Genomic DNA, 12200 nt, shown 5'->3' on the forward strand with positions numbered 1-12200 from the left:
TTCTACAGTGGTTTACATCAGTTTATAGCTTGAACATTTAGATATTTTTCGACATAATCACCATTTCTGTCGATGCATTTTTGTAGACGCTGTGGCAGTTTTTGTATGCCCATGTCGTACCAGCTCGCCGCCATGCTGTTCAGAAAGTTATGAACCTCTTCTTTCACCTCGTCGTCGGAGCTGAATCGCTTTCCGGACAAATGTTCTTTTAACCTAGGGAACAGGTGATAGTCGCTGGGCGCCAAGTCAGGACTAGAGGGTGGGTTGGTGATTATTTTGCACTGAAACTGTTGCAGGAGAGCAACGGTTTGCATAGCGATGTGTGGGCGAACGTTGTCATGGTGAATGTGCACGCCCTTGCTCAACATTCCTCTTCTCCGGTTCTGAATTGCCCGTTTGAGTCTTTTCAGAGTCTCACAGTACCTATCGGCTTTAATTGTGGTCCCAGTGGTCATAAAGTCGACTAACAATTCTCCTTTCCGATCCCAAAAAACGGTTGTCATGACTTTACCGGAAGACTGTATTTGTTTGAATTTCCACGGCTTTGGCGAAGAAAGATGCCGCCACTGGCGTGATTGTTGCTTGGTCTCATGTGGTATGCCCAGGTTTCGTCACCCGTGGCAATTGAGTCCAGAAAGTTGTCCTGTTCAGCTGCAAGGCAGTGAAGAAATGCGCTGGAAGCATCAAGTCGTTGCCGCATGTGGTCCTCAGTCAGCATGCGTGGCACCCATCTTGTCCACACCTTCTGGTAGATCAATGTTTCCGTTAAAATTCTGTGAGCGGTGCTTCGGGAAACCTCAGGAACCAACGTGCAGAGATCATCCAGGGCGATCCGCCGATCTTCACGCAAGCTTTGCTCAACCTTCAACACTGTCTCCTCAGAAACCGACGGTCTCCCACTCCTTTGTTCGTCGTGAATTTCGGTCCGACCAGCTGCAAACTCTCTACACCACTTACGAACATTTTTGACATCTATGCACGACTCACCATACACTTCCGTCAACTGGCGATGGATTTCAATCGGCGCAGTGCCCTTTGCGTTCAAAAACCGAATAACTGCGCGCAGTTCGCACTTGGCGGTAACATCCAACGTGAGCTCCATTCTCAACGGCTGCCAAGCGAAGTCTGAGCGCCTCAGCACTCTTCATAACAGTGTGACCAACTGCCACACAAACAGAGTTCTGTACTTATAAAAAAAAAAAAGACCTTACTTTTGGGATTACCCTCGTACAATGCTTAGCAGAGAAAGTACAGCGTTCAGTGTCGATGTTATGGGAATACCAACAACAATATTTATTGACCTCCTATAACCTGGCTTCAGCGCTGCTTCCACTTCGGCACACAAGACGCCTATCGCACCATCTACCGACACGAGAGAACCATCTGTTACAATGCCACCCATCACTGATAACCTGCCACAAACATCAGCAGTTACCCCTGACGGTTCCACATCAACAAAACCAGTCGTCACGCGTTCTGCATTTCACGACAGGATTAATCGCAAACATCATTAGCACTTGAGTGGTTGGGTGGGTGGGGGTGATGTAGAGGTCGTTCAGTGATTGTGCATTACGTCTTAGAAGATGATTTCACTTCGACGTAGTATCTTTGACATCGTTTATTCCTTCTTTTATATAGTTATCCTATTATTGATTTTTCACATTGATGTATTCTTGGATTATGTTGCACGAAAACGCTATGCCTTAACGTTCATTTCGCGCGAAGCGCAACATGTCGATTGGCCGACACCGAAGCAATCATCCTGGCTGCATCAGCCGCAGGCGCTAACATGTCAACGCATTTCATTATCGATAGCTAGATTCACTCCTCCTCCTTGCTCTCGTAATCAAAACGCTTCTGTAATTTCTCAGTTCGATATCTGAATATGTGTTGCGATTACTAAATCGATTCTTACTGAAAGATGAGTTCTTTACAAACGAAGATCATTGATCGACTGAATCGAGCAAATGCAGTACTCACAGTAGGGCGTCAGGTGGTGTGACAGAAGTCAGGTGTTGTGGTGGAAAGTTTTGTTTCTTGTTCGTAACGTATGTCGTTTGTACAAATACTTAAGAACATGGGATGTTGTTATAGTTGTAAAGAGGATAATTCGGTACAGGTGATGTAAAAGTCATTCGCATTTAGAAATGAGAAATTTAAGTGATAAGACGATTGTACCCATGGATTCCTTTGCTTTAATTTGGATTACGAAGTGTGACATGCAATAACACTATGGTTGATGCGTTTCATCATGAAACCTAATTCTCCATGTTTGTTTCCATAGTGCAAAAAAAAATTGTATATTCAACAAAAAATATGCTTTTAGGGCGGGGAAGCAAACGAAAGGACACATCTTCTAGTGGATCCAGTGAGCAATAGTGCTGCAATCCAGAGAGTTCATAGGTCAGTATTGCTTGTATTTTTATTCCGTGTCGTTAGCAAGGCACAGTACGGCAAAGTCTCTTCTCTTCACCAGTCGGGCATTGTTCTGGTATCACTGATAAACATGTTTGCTATCTTGCGTTTGTTTACAAAGGGAAGAATGTGTAATTGACAGCACTGTTTGCTTTATGCAAGAGGGATAAGGTGTCGAAGATAGGGCCCTAATATCTCCTGCGAGGTATTGAAATACCTCACAATTGGAAGCAAATACGTTATCTTAAAATACTTGCACGCAGAAGAAATTACCCATCCAGTGGAATACTTCAAGAACTAGACTTCTGCAGTTAGAATTTTGTAACCAAACGCAATCTGTCGCAGTACACAACAAATAATGAACACCTATCGAATGCATTTTTAAGCTGATGCATAACATGCTTGAATAATGTTTATGTTGCTCTTTCAGTGGCTGCTTTTTGGCATGTAAATTTTGTTTTAGTTTCGTTGATTTGCAGTTATTTCGGCACTATCTGTGGATCGTTTTATTTTTGTTGCGTAACCTTAGAGGTGTCGGTGTACTCTCAAAGTACAGAATACCGCATTAGGGAACCAAGAGGACATCTTAATCATAATTTTGATGTTTTATTTGTGTTTAATTTATTTCTGAATTTCCACAAAGCAGGAAAGTGTTAAGGTTACTTAATGTGCGAATTGTTTTGGTTTTACTCAGAGTTGCATTACTTTACAAATGAAAACCCATGTGTAGTAATACCATTTGGAGTTCTCTTATAACTTGGGGCAGTTATTACAAATGTATTTCGTGAGCTGATATTGGTACATTAAACCCGCTGAGAAGTACCACCATTCTGCTGGAATCGCTGATATTATTTCAGATAACGATTTGTCATAAATACTTCACAAAGGCATTTGTTTGGAGATATATGGTGGGGAGTTAATGTTATTGGGTTAAAAAGAGTGTATGAGATTTTCAATGGCAACAGTTAACATTAAACTTCATTTTCTCAAAATATACTCATCAGTCATACATTGTTCTCTTATCCGGTTTCAGTGACGAATTCTTAACTCGGTACCCTAACTCTTTGCCAAAGAAGACAGATGAACAGTCAGCCCTGAACAGAATACTGCAAGAGACAGCCACGTATGTAAAAGAGCTTTTTTCTCTTTTATTTAATTTATTTTTATTTGCAATATTTATTATTTTCATAGCAAGTAGCTTTTGATTAGTGCAGACCATTAGAATGAACTCAGTTCTGTTGCAATAGATGCAGCAGAATCTTCTCATATTATAAAAAAAAAAAGCTTGCGAGCGACTACCTGTATTCAAAGCATAAACTGTTGTTACACCTTTTACACATATTGGCAGTTTTGTTGTCATTTGTTCAATAAAGTTTGTGATGCAGGTATTAATCGTATCATGATCTTGATTTTTTTTTCCCCGTGTATGATATCCTATTTACTTTAAAAATACGTTTTATTTCTATGGACTAGAATGATGAGCCTGTAAGAGGGCTCATGTGTCACATGAATATTTGCCATAAACAGATTCCGAATACATTGCCTGTGTTGTGAAATTAATTTTTCAGCATTGAAATTGTGTTTTTATTACTAAAAAATTTTGTAGTAACGAAACTATGTAGCTTAAGTGAATAAATTGGTTTTACATTGTATTAATCTTATTCCGAGGATCCCACAGAGAAATGGTCTCTGGGATAGACATAATGAACAGGTTTGGTCAACATCCACATATGATCTGAAAGTATAAGAAGAAGTTGTACTTCATATGTATGAGTAATGTGGATTGATGATATCATATCTGTGGGTGAAATAAATAATTAACCAAATTAACACAATCTGTTAAAATTGAGTGGTTGTTGATATTTACTTCCAGGAGGCAAAGTAGCTAGTACCAATAACACCTGACGTCAAAATAGTAGTCTTATGTTTTAAACTTAATATTCTTTTTTCATGGAGACAAGGGCTGATTAGGAATTGGGAAGAGGGGGGAGATCAGTCAAACTCTAGGTTGCAGGAGACTCAAGTGTTACAGGGATAAAGGGAGAAGGAGAACACCACCTGTTTCCCTCTCGGCTTCCAGTCTGAATAACCTGATTCCTCTTTCTAAGTCTCAACCATACTGTCATTCCTTGCTGAAGAAGGAACAATATGTTCTCGAAGTTACAATTATATTATGAAGAGGACAGATTGCTGCTCACCACATAGAGAGGCATTGAGCTGCAGACAGGCATAATGAAAAGACTACTACACGTTTAAGATATCGGCCAAAAGGCCATCTTCAGAAAGTGAAGCTGTTGCAATCTGACTCCTCAGGCTTCCATAAATGCGGTGCATGTTTCCTATTTCCAAAGAAGCCTTTTGTTACCCTTAATCATTTCATTGTTTGTATTCCATAAAGGATTTTCTATTAATAAATAACAAGCTATGGATAGATAAAAAGAATGTTCTCACCAAGTGGTGGCAGAAGAAATCACATGTAAAAATTGTGGAAATGTGCTAGCTTTCAGAGCAAGTGGCTCCTTCTTCCGGCAAAAGGTTGAAGGGGAAGGAAAAGCGATGGAGGAAAAGGGACTGGCAAAGTTTAGGAAATGGGGCTGATAATGTTTTATAAGTGGCTTAGAACATTCGTGCTACATTTCATAGCCTATAATAATGCTGCTTACTTGACAGATGTGCAGTCTAGGAATATTTTGCTTATTTGTCAAGAAATTTGATACTAAGAACAAAGTTTCCACTCTTTAAAATGTTCTAAATCTATGTACTGCAAATCAGTATGATGATTATACTCTCATTAATAAGTGTGATACTGGATCAGACGACTTTTTAGAAGTCAAGTAGTACTGCACCTACTGACTGCCTTGTTCCATGACTTGTAGGGTGTAATGTGAGAAAAGTGAGAGTTGGGTTTCACCTAACTGATGTTTTCGTAATCTGTGTTGGTTAATATGGAGGAGATCATTCTGTTAGAGGTATCCCATTATGTTTTAGTTCAGATAATGTTCAAAGATTATACAACAGATGAATGAATGTTCAAGATATTGGACATTAATTTTGCGTTTCACTTCTTCTATCCTTCTTGTAGATTGCTGTGACCAATGCTTTGTTCCAACTAATGGCCACAGTTTTCTGCTATGGGAATCTATGGTATATTATGGTTAAGAATAGTAAATGCAGCTGCAAATTCTGTTTAAAATGTGACAGGGTTACCATAGGCCCCAAAGTTTTTTTTTTTTTTTTTTTCAGTTTGAGTGATTTCAGAAGTTTCTTGCTGCCACCACTGACACCAATACCTGTATCACTCATGTTTGCAGTAGTGTGAGAATTCAACTGGGCCAGTATGCCTGGATTTTCCTTTGCAAAGCAACCTTTGAAAGCATGGCCTTACCATCTTCAGTTACAGGGTCATCCATGCATGTCTGACACTAATCTTGGTGCCACTGACAACCATTACATATGACAATTTCTTTGGGTTTTGTGAGAGGTCTGTCAATAAGATTCTGCTTCAATAATGATTGAAAGTTTCATGTTGCCATTTTGACAGCCATATGTTTTTGTTTGGAATTTATCTATCTACAAAACTTTGTGCTTTGTTTTATGTTTATTGTGTAGTATTCACTGGTTCTCCTGAAATGACTGTATGCAGTGGAGTGTATCTCCCAGCTTGCACTTTTTGCTAGGTGCTGCATATCCAACATTTTCATCGCCACATAAGTATGATACAGCTGTGTGGATAGTCCTCTTTAATCTCTGGATATGCATTTTCTAGAAGAACAATGTAAACCAGATAGCATCTCAGCTCTTGTCTCCATTGCATAGCATCTCAGCTCTTGTCTCCAGTGCTTATATAGTCATATAGAACAAGGGGGCTTTGGACTGGCCTTTTTTCATATCCTTAACTCTTATGGCACTTGAAGGTCAATGTTTGGACATAAATTTGTTAATGCAGTGCAACACAATTCAAAAGAAAGGGAGATGAGACAAGACATGACATAGAAAAAATTGCCTTTGAAGATTAGATGTTCTGAGGGTTGGTAAGTACAAAACATTATGGCTTATTAACGTATTTCAATTAAAATAAAAAAAAATGTTACAAGTGAGACCTGAAAAAGCAACTTTATGTTAAAGACCTGTTATGCAGTTGATTTACCTAGTGATGAATACGTTGTTGTTGTCTTCAGTCCTGAGACTGCCTTGATGCAGCTCTCCATGCTACTCTATCCTGTGCAAGCTTCATCATCTCCCAGTACCTACTGCAACCTACATCCTTCTGAATCTGCTTATTGTGTTCATCTCTTGGTCTCCCTCTATGATTTTTACCCTCCACGCTGCCCTCCAATGCTAAATTGGTGATCCCTCAATGTCTCAGAACATGTCCTACCAACCGATCCCTTCTTCTAGTCAAGTTGTGCCACAAGCTCCTCTTCTCCCCAATTCTATTCAATACCTCCTCATTAGTCATGTGATCTACCCATCTAATCTTCAGCATTTTTCTGTAGCACCACATTTTGAAAGCTTCTATTCTCTTCTTGGCTAAACTATTTATCGTCCATGTTTCACTTCCATACATGGCTACACTACACGACAACTACTTTCAGAAACGACTTCCTGACATTTAAATCTATACTCGATGTTCACAAATTTTTCTTCTTCAGAAACGCTTTCCTTGCCATTGCCAGTCTACATTTTATATACTCTCTATTTCGACCATCATCAGTTATTTTGCTCCCCAAATAGCAAAACTCCTTTACTACTTTAAGTGTCCCATTTCCTAATCTAATCCCTCAGCATCACCCGATTTAATTTGACTACATTCCATTATCCTCGTTTTGCTTTTGTTGATGTTCATCTTATATCCTCCTTTCAAGACACTATCCATTCCGTTCAACTGCTCTTCCAAGTCCTTTGCTGTCTCTGACAGAATTACAATGTCATCGGCGAACCTCAAAGTTTTTATTTCTTCTCCATGGATTTTAATACCTACTCCGAACTTTTCTTTTGTTTCCTTTACTGCTTACTCAATATACAGATTGAATAACATTGGGGACAGGCTACAACCCTGTCTCACTCCCTTCCCAACCACTGCTTCCCTTTCATACCCCTCGACTCTTATAACTGCCATCTGCTTCCTGTACAAATTGTAAATAGCCTTTCGCTCCCTGTATTTTACCCCTGCCACCTTCAGAATTTGAAAGAGAGTATTCCAATCAACATTATCAAAAGCTTTCTCTAAGTCTACAAATGCTAGAAATGTAGATTTGCCTTTCCTTAATCTTTCTTCTAAGGTAAGTCGTAAGGTCAGTATTGCCTCACGTGTTCAAACATTTCTACGGAATGCAAACTGATCTTCCCCGAGGTCGGCTTCTATCAGTTTTTCCATTCATCTGTAAAGAATTCGCGTTAATATTTTGCAGCTGTGACTTATTAAACTGATAGTTTGGTATTTTTCACACCTGTCAACACCTGCTTTCTTTGGGATTGGAATTATTATATTCTTCTAGAAGTCTGAGGGTATTTCACCTGTCTCATACATCTTGCTCACCAGATGGTAGAGTTTTGTCTGGATTGGCTCTCCCAAGGCTGTTAGTAGTTCTAATGGAATGTTGTCTACTCCAGGGGCCTTGTTTTGACTTAAGTCTTTCAGTGCTCTGTCAAACTCTTCACGCAGTATCATATCTCCCATTTCATCTTCATCTACACCCTCTTCCATTTCCATAATATCGTCCTCAAGTACATCACCCTTGTATACATCCTCTATATGCTCCTTCCACCTTTCTGCTTTCCCTTCTTTGCTTAGAATTGGGTTTCCATCTGAGCTCTTGATATTCATGGAAGTGGTTCTCCTTTCTCCAAAGGTCTCTTTAATTTTCCTGAAGTCAGTATCTATCTTACCCCTAGTGAGATAAGCCTCTACATCCTTACATTTGTCCTCTAGCCATCCCTGCTTAGCCATTTTGCACTTCCTGTTGATTTTTGAGACAAATTAAAATTTTTACTAACAACTAATGGTCCAGATTTTTTTTCAAAAAGTAATGTTGTTGTATTTAGTTATGTTATATGAAAATAAACTAAAATTTGACACAGAGCTGTGAAATGTCTTTGTTAAATGAAAAGTATTGCTGTTCAGTTCTTGAAAATAAAGTTTTTATTTTCTATTTTATGTTTTTGTAACAAATTTTACTTTATTGTTAAATGGCTGCATTTTGATGCCAGCAGTAATTAAAAATAAAGATTTTACTTTTATATAAAAATTGTGATTTAATATTTGTTAATAAAAAGGGGGCTCACATGAAAGTAAAAAAGTCTGCTGCTAGAAAGATTCAGATTCATTCTAGCAACTTCACGATTTTAGTTCTTACGCTGTGTATTCATCTACCAGCAAATATGTTTTGTACTTACCAGTGCTTGCTAATCTGCAGAGGCAATTTTTTTGAGTTTTTTGGATTTGTGTGTTACTGATGTATGAAATTAATCTACAGACACTGACCTTAACATTCTGCAAATGCGAGAAAGCTGAAGGAGGCCAGTCCATAAGATCCACTTGTGAATGTGCTCTGAAGTAGATAGTGACTTTTCCATGTAAAGCCTCTCATTGCAAAAATCCAGATAATCTTCGTAAAACCAGTCCGGTGAATTTTATGTGGGACGCGCATCACCAGTAGCTGGGGTTTGTTGTTTCTCTTTCATTTTCATTGTTAGAATGATCTAATAATTTCTTACTCAGTTGTTGTTCCAAAAAGAAACGTGTTGCAGAGGTGCCATTGTGAATAGATTATTACACAATTAATATTAAAATTACAAAGAATGTGAAATTTTATCACACAGTTATATATTTTTATACAAATTTATCAATGGATGTATTTGTGTAGGCATGTGAAAAAGCTGTGAAAGCTTTTCAGTCAGATGTTGAGTCACATGTACACAAGCCCCTCAAATAATGCTAACAGTCAGTGGTACATCTCTTGTCAACATGTTCATATTTTATCAGTCTCTAGCATCCCTTTTGGACTGAAAATGCAACTGGTAACTATAAGTTACATAGAAATTGCGGGAAAAAATGGTTTAATACATCATTAAAACATTATAGACAGTTTTGCTTTGTAGTATGCTATTAAAGCATGCTTAAAATACGCTGGTGTCCAGAATTAAAGCAACAAAGGCAAATTTTGCAAGGTTGCCTTTATTTTGCCACAAAACAGTACAAACAGGTATGGTAGAAACAATGCAAACAATACAGAACATAATCAACTGCAACATGCATAACGGTATACAAAAATGTTCTTCAGTTTGTTCCAATGTAATGGATTTGCACACACATTTTGACATCTGGTTTGTGTGCTCAGTATGGGGTGTGACGAGCTATGGCACCAATACAGGCCTGACAGTGGCGGGGCATATTGTGAATGTTGTCATCAGTGTCATGTTGAGACAATAACGCCCATTCTTCCTGCAGAGCTGTTCACAAGTCTTGAAGAGTGGTTGGTGGATGCTGACGTGATGCAACCCATCTCCCTAGTGCATCCCAGACATGCTTTATGTAATTCAAATTGGGAGAATGAGCAGGCCACACCATGTATGAAATATGTTCTTTTTCCAAAAAACCTCAACCACCTTTGCTCTATGAGGTCGAGCATTATCGTCTATCATTACAAAGTGTGGGTCCACAACACCTCACAACCACCACGCATGAGATCCCAGATCTTCTCACAGTACCTGACAGCAGTTAAATCTTGCTGATTTGCCCGTATAATTTCATGAAGAATGTTAGAGCGGTCAACATAATCCCTGGCCACACCATTAGGAATCCGCCTTGATATCGGTCTTTTTCCTCAGTGTTTGGGTCCCAAATCATGTTCCATGTGCCCTCCAGATGCGAATACATTGAGAATCACTCTCCAGACCAAATTGGGACTCATCTGTGAAAAGAACATTGGCCCTCAATTTGATCGTCCAAGTGGTATGTTGATGGCTCCACTCTATAGACATTTCCTTCTGTGAAGACATGCCAGAGGCAAACAGACAACAGGTCTCCAACAATAAAGGCCACTCTGTTGAAGCCTTCCCTGCAGTGTTTGCCTCAATATAACACGTCCAGGGGATGCTGCGAGGTCAGATGCCAGTTGCAGTGCAGTAGTAAGCCAGCACCTTCGTGCCCTTACAGTCAAATAATGGTCCACTCTTTCTGATGTCACACATGGTCAGCCTTGTTTTGGTCTCTGGGATGCAGTTGTGGTCTCTCTGAACTGTCGCCTCATCTGAGAAGCAACAGAACAATTCACATTAAGTTATCAGGCCAAATCAGTTTGCGATGCTTGTGCTTCCATCCTTCCTATGGCCCTCCACAGCAGAGAGTTGGTAGGCATCTTTTCTGTGCCATACTGCATCATCTGTGACTGTGTACACAGCAGTTGCGGATGTGGGACTACACTGCAAACACTACCCCGCTTGATAGGTGCCTTGATGTCTTTGCTGGTGTGGTTGCCCATTGATCAGAATGCCATTTTGCGTGCAGAACATGTTCATAATGACATCTGTTGACACCGAGCAAGGTGGCGCTGTGGTTAGCACACTGGACTCATATTTGGGGGGGGGGGGGGGGGACAATGGTTCAAACTCGCATCTGGCCATCCTGATTTAGATTTCCATGATTTCCCTATATCGCTTCGGGCAAATGCCGGGATGGTTCCTTTGAAAGGGCATGGCCGACTTCCTTCCCCATCCTTCGCTAACCTGATGGGACCTATGACCTCGCTGTTTGGTCCCCTCTCCCAAGTCGACCAACCAACCATCTCTTGACAGTTCTTATGATTATATCATGAATTAAACTCAGGATGGGGAAATAGCAGTTTGTTGCATTAATTTTCGACACCAGTTTATTTTAGCCCTTGCAAGTTGACAAATTTCCCATTGTACGCTATCTCCAGACAATCATCCTAATTTATTTGTATGGTGTTAATGTTCTGAAGTTTTTATGTAACTGTTACATGTTATCATTTGCTGAGTTATGCACAATTGTAAGCCACGTTATTTTAATTTTCTAGGAATGTGATTGACGTTTCTGCCCTGGGTCCACATGCTCTTGAACAGCACGAGTTCTTGGAACGTGTCAAACTATATGCCCAACGATTGCAGCAAGTGCAGCTTGGTTCAGCAGGCAGTGGACGGCGAGTGGTGGGTGCTGGTAGTATCCAACAGATAGCACAACCTATCTTAGCAGACGTGCCTGCTCCTGAAAGGTGGCTTGCTGCTCACCCACTTGATGCCAGGGACTTAGCGCTTGTGAGTGGCGTATTAGTGTTGTATTATATTCAGTCATTAGAAAAACATTTTCTCATTAAATACAGTGAATTACAGTCTAAATATAGTTTTTTGATAAATGTAAGTGCTCTTCAGAATTTTTAAATTTTCAACAATATGGGATTGTGGGTCTGCCTTGATGCAAAACACTTTCGTTATTTATTTATCCCCCCAAACTAGTTTCTGTGACCAATATCACCATCTGCAGTGTATTCTTTGATTGTGAAACATGCAGAAATGTCGTACTTATAAAGTGTTGTTAAAGGTTATTACACGCGTACTGTTTTCATAAAATTATTTAAAAACAGTCTTAATCACAGCCGATGTTAACTTCTGACCAGTTTCGGCCTTTTAATTACGGGCCATCATTAGAGTTTGCACCATCTGGATGACGGCGATGGCCCCTGACCCACTGTAACTTAGGCCTCTGCAGTGGGTCATGCGCCATCGTCGTCATCCAGATGGTGCAACTTTTGATGTTGGCCCATAAT

General features: G+C 39.7%; 1 protein-coding gene across 1 annotated transcript in view; it reads left to right on the forward strand.

Annotated features, from left to right (window-relative positions):
• The first annotated feature begins 1959 nt into the window (after positions 1-1959).
• The window catches only part of LOC126198678 (ragulator complex protein LAMTOR1), a 72934-nt gene continuing 62693 nt past the window's right edge, over positions 1960-12200 (forward strand). Inside the window, exons 1-4 of the mRNA XM_049935174.1 lie at positions 1960-2119; positions 2327-2403; positions 3449-3538; positions 11454-11691. Of these exons, the coding sequence (XP_049791131.1) occupies positions 2051-2119; positions 2327-2403; positions 3449-3538; positions 11454-11691 (474 nt within the window). The 5' untranslated portion in view covers positions 1960-2050. The remainder of the gene's footprint in view (positions 2120-2326; positions 2404-3448; positions 3539-11453; positions 11692-12200) is intronic.

This window comes from Schistocerca nitens, chromosome 8, assembly GCF_023898315.1.
Source record: "Schistocerca nitens isolate TAMUIC-IGC-003100 chromosome 8, iqSchNite1.1, whole genome shotgun sequence".
Taxonomy (NCBI): Eukaryota; Metazoa; Arthropoda; class Insecta; order Orthoptera; family Acrididae; genus Schistocerca; species Schistocerca nitens.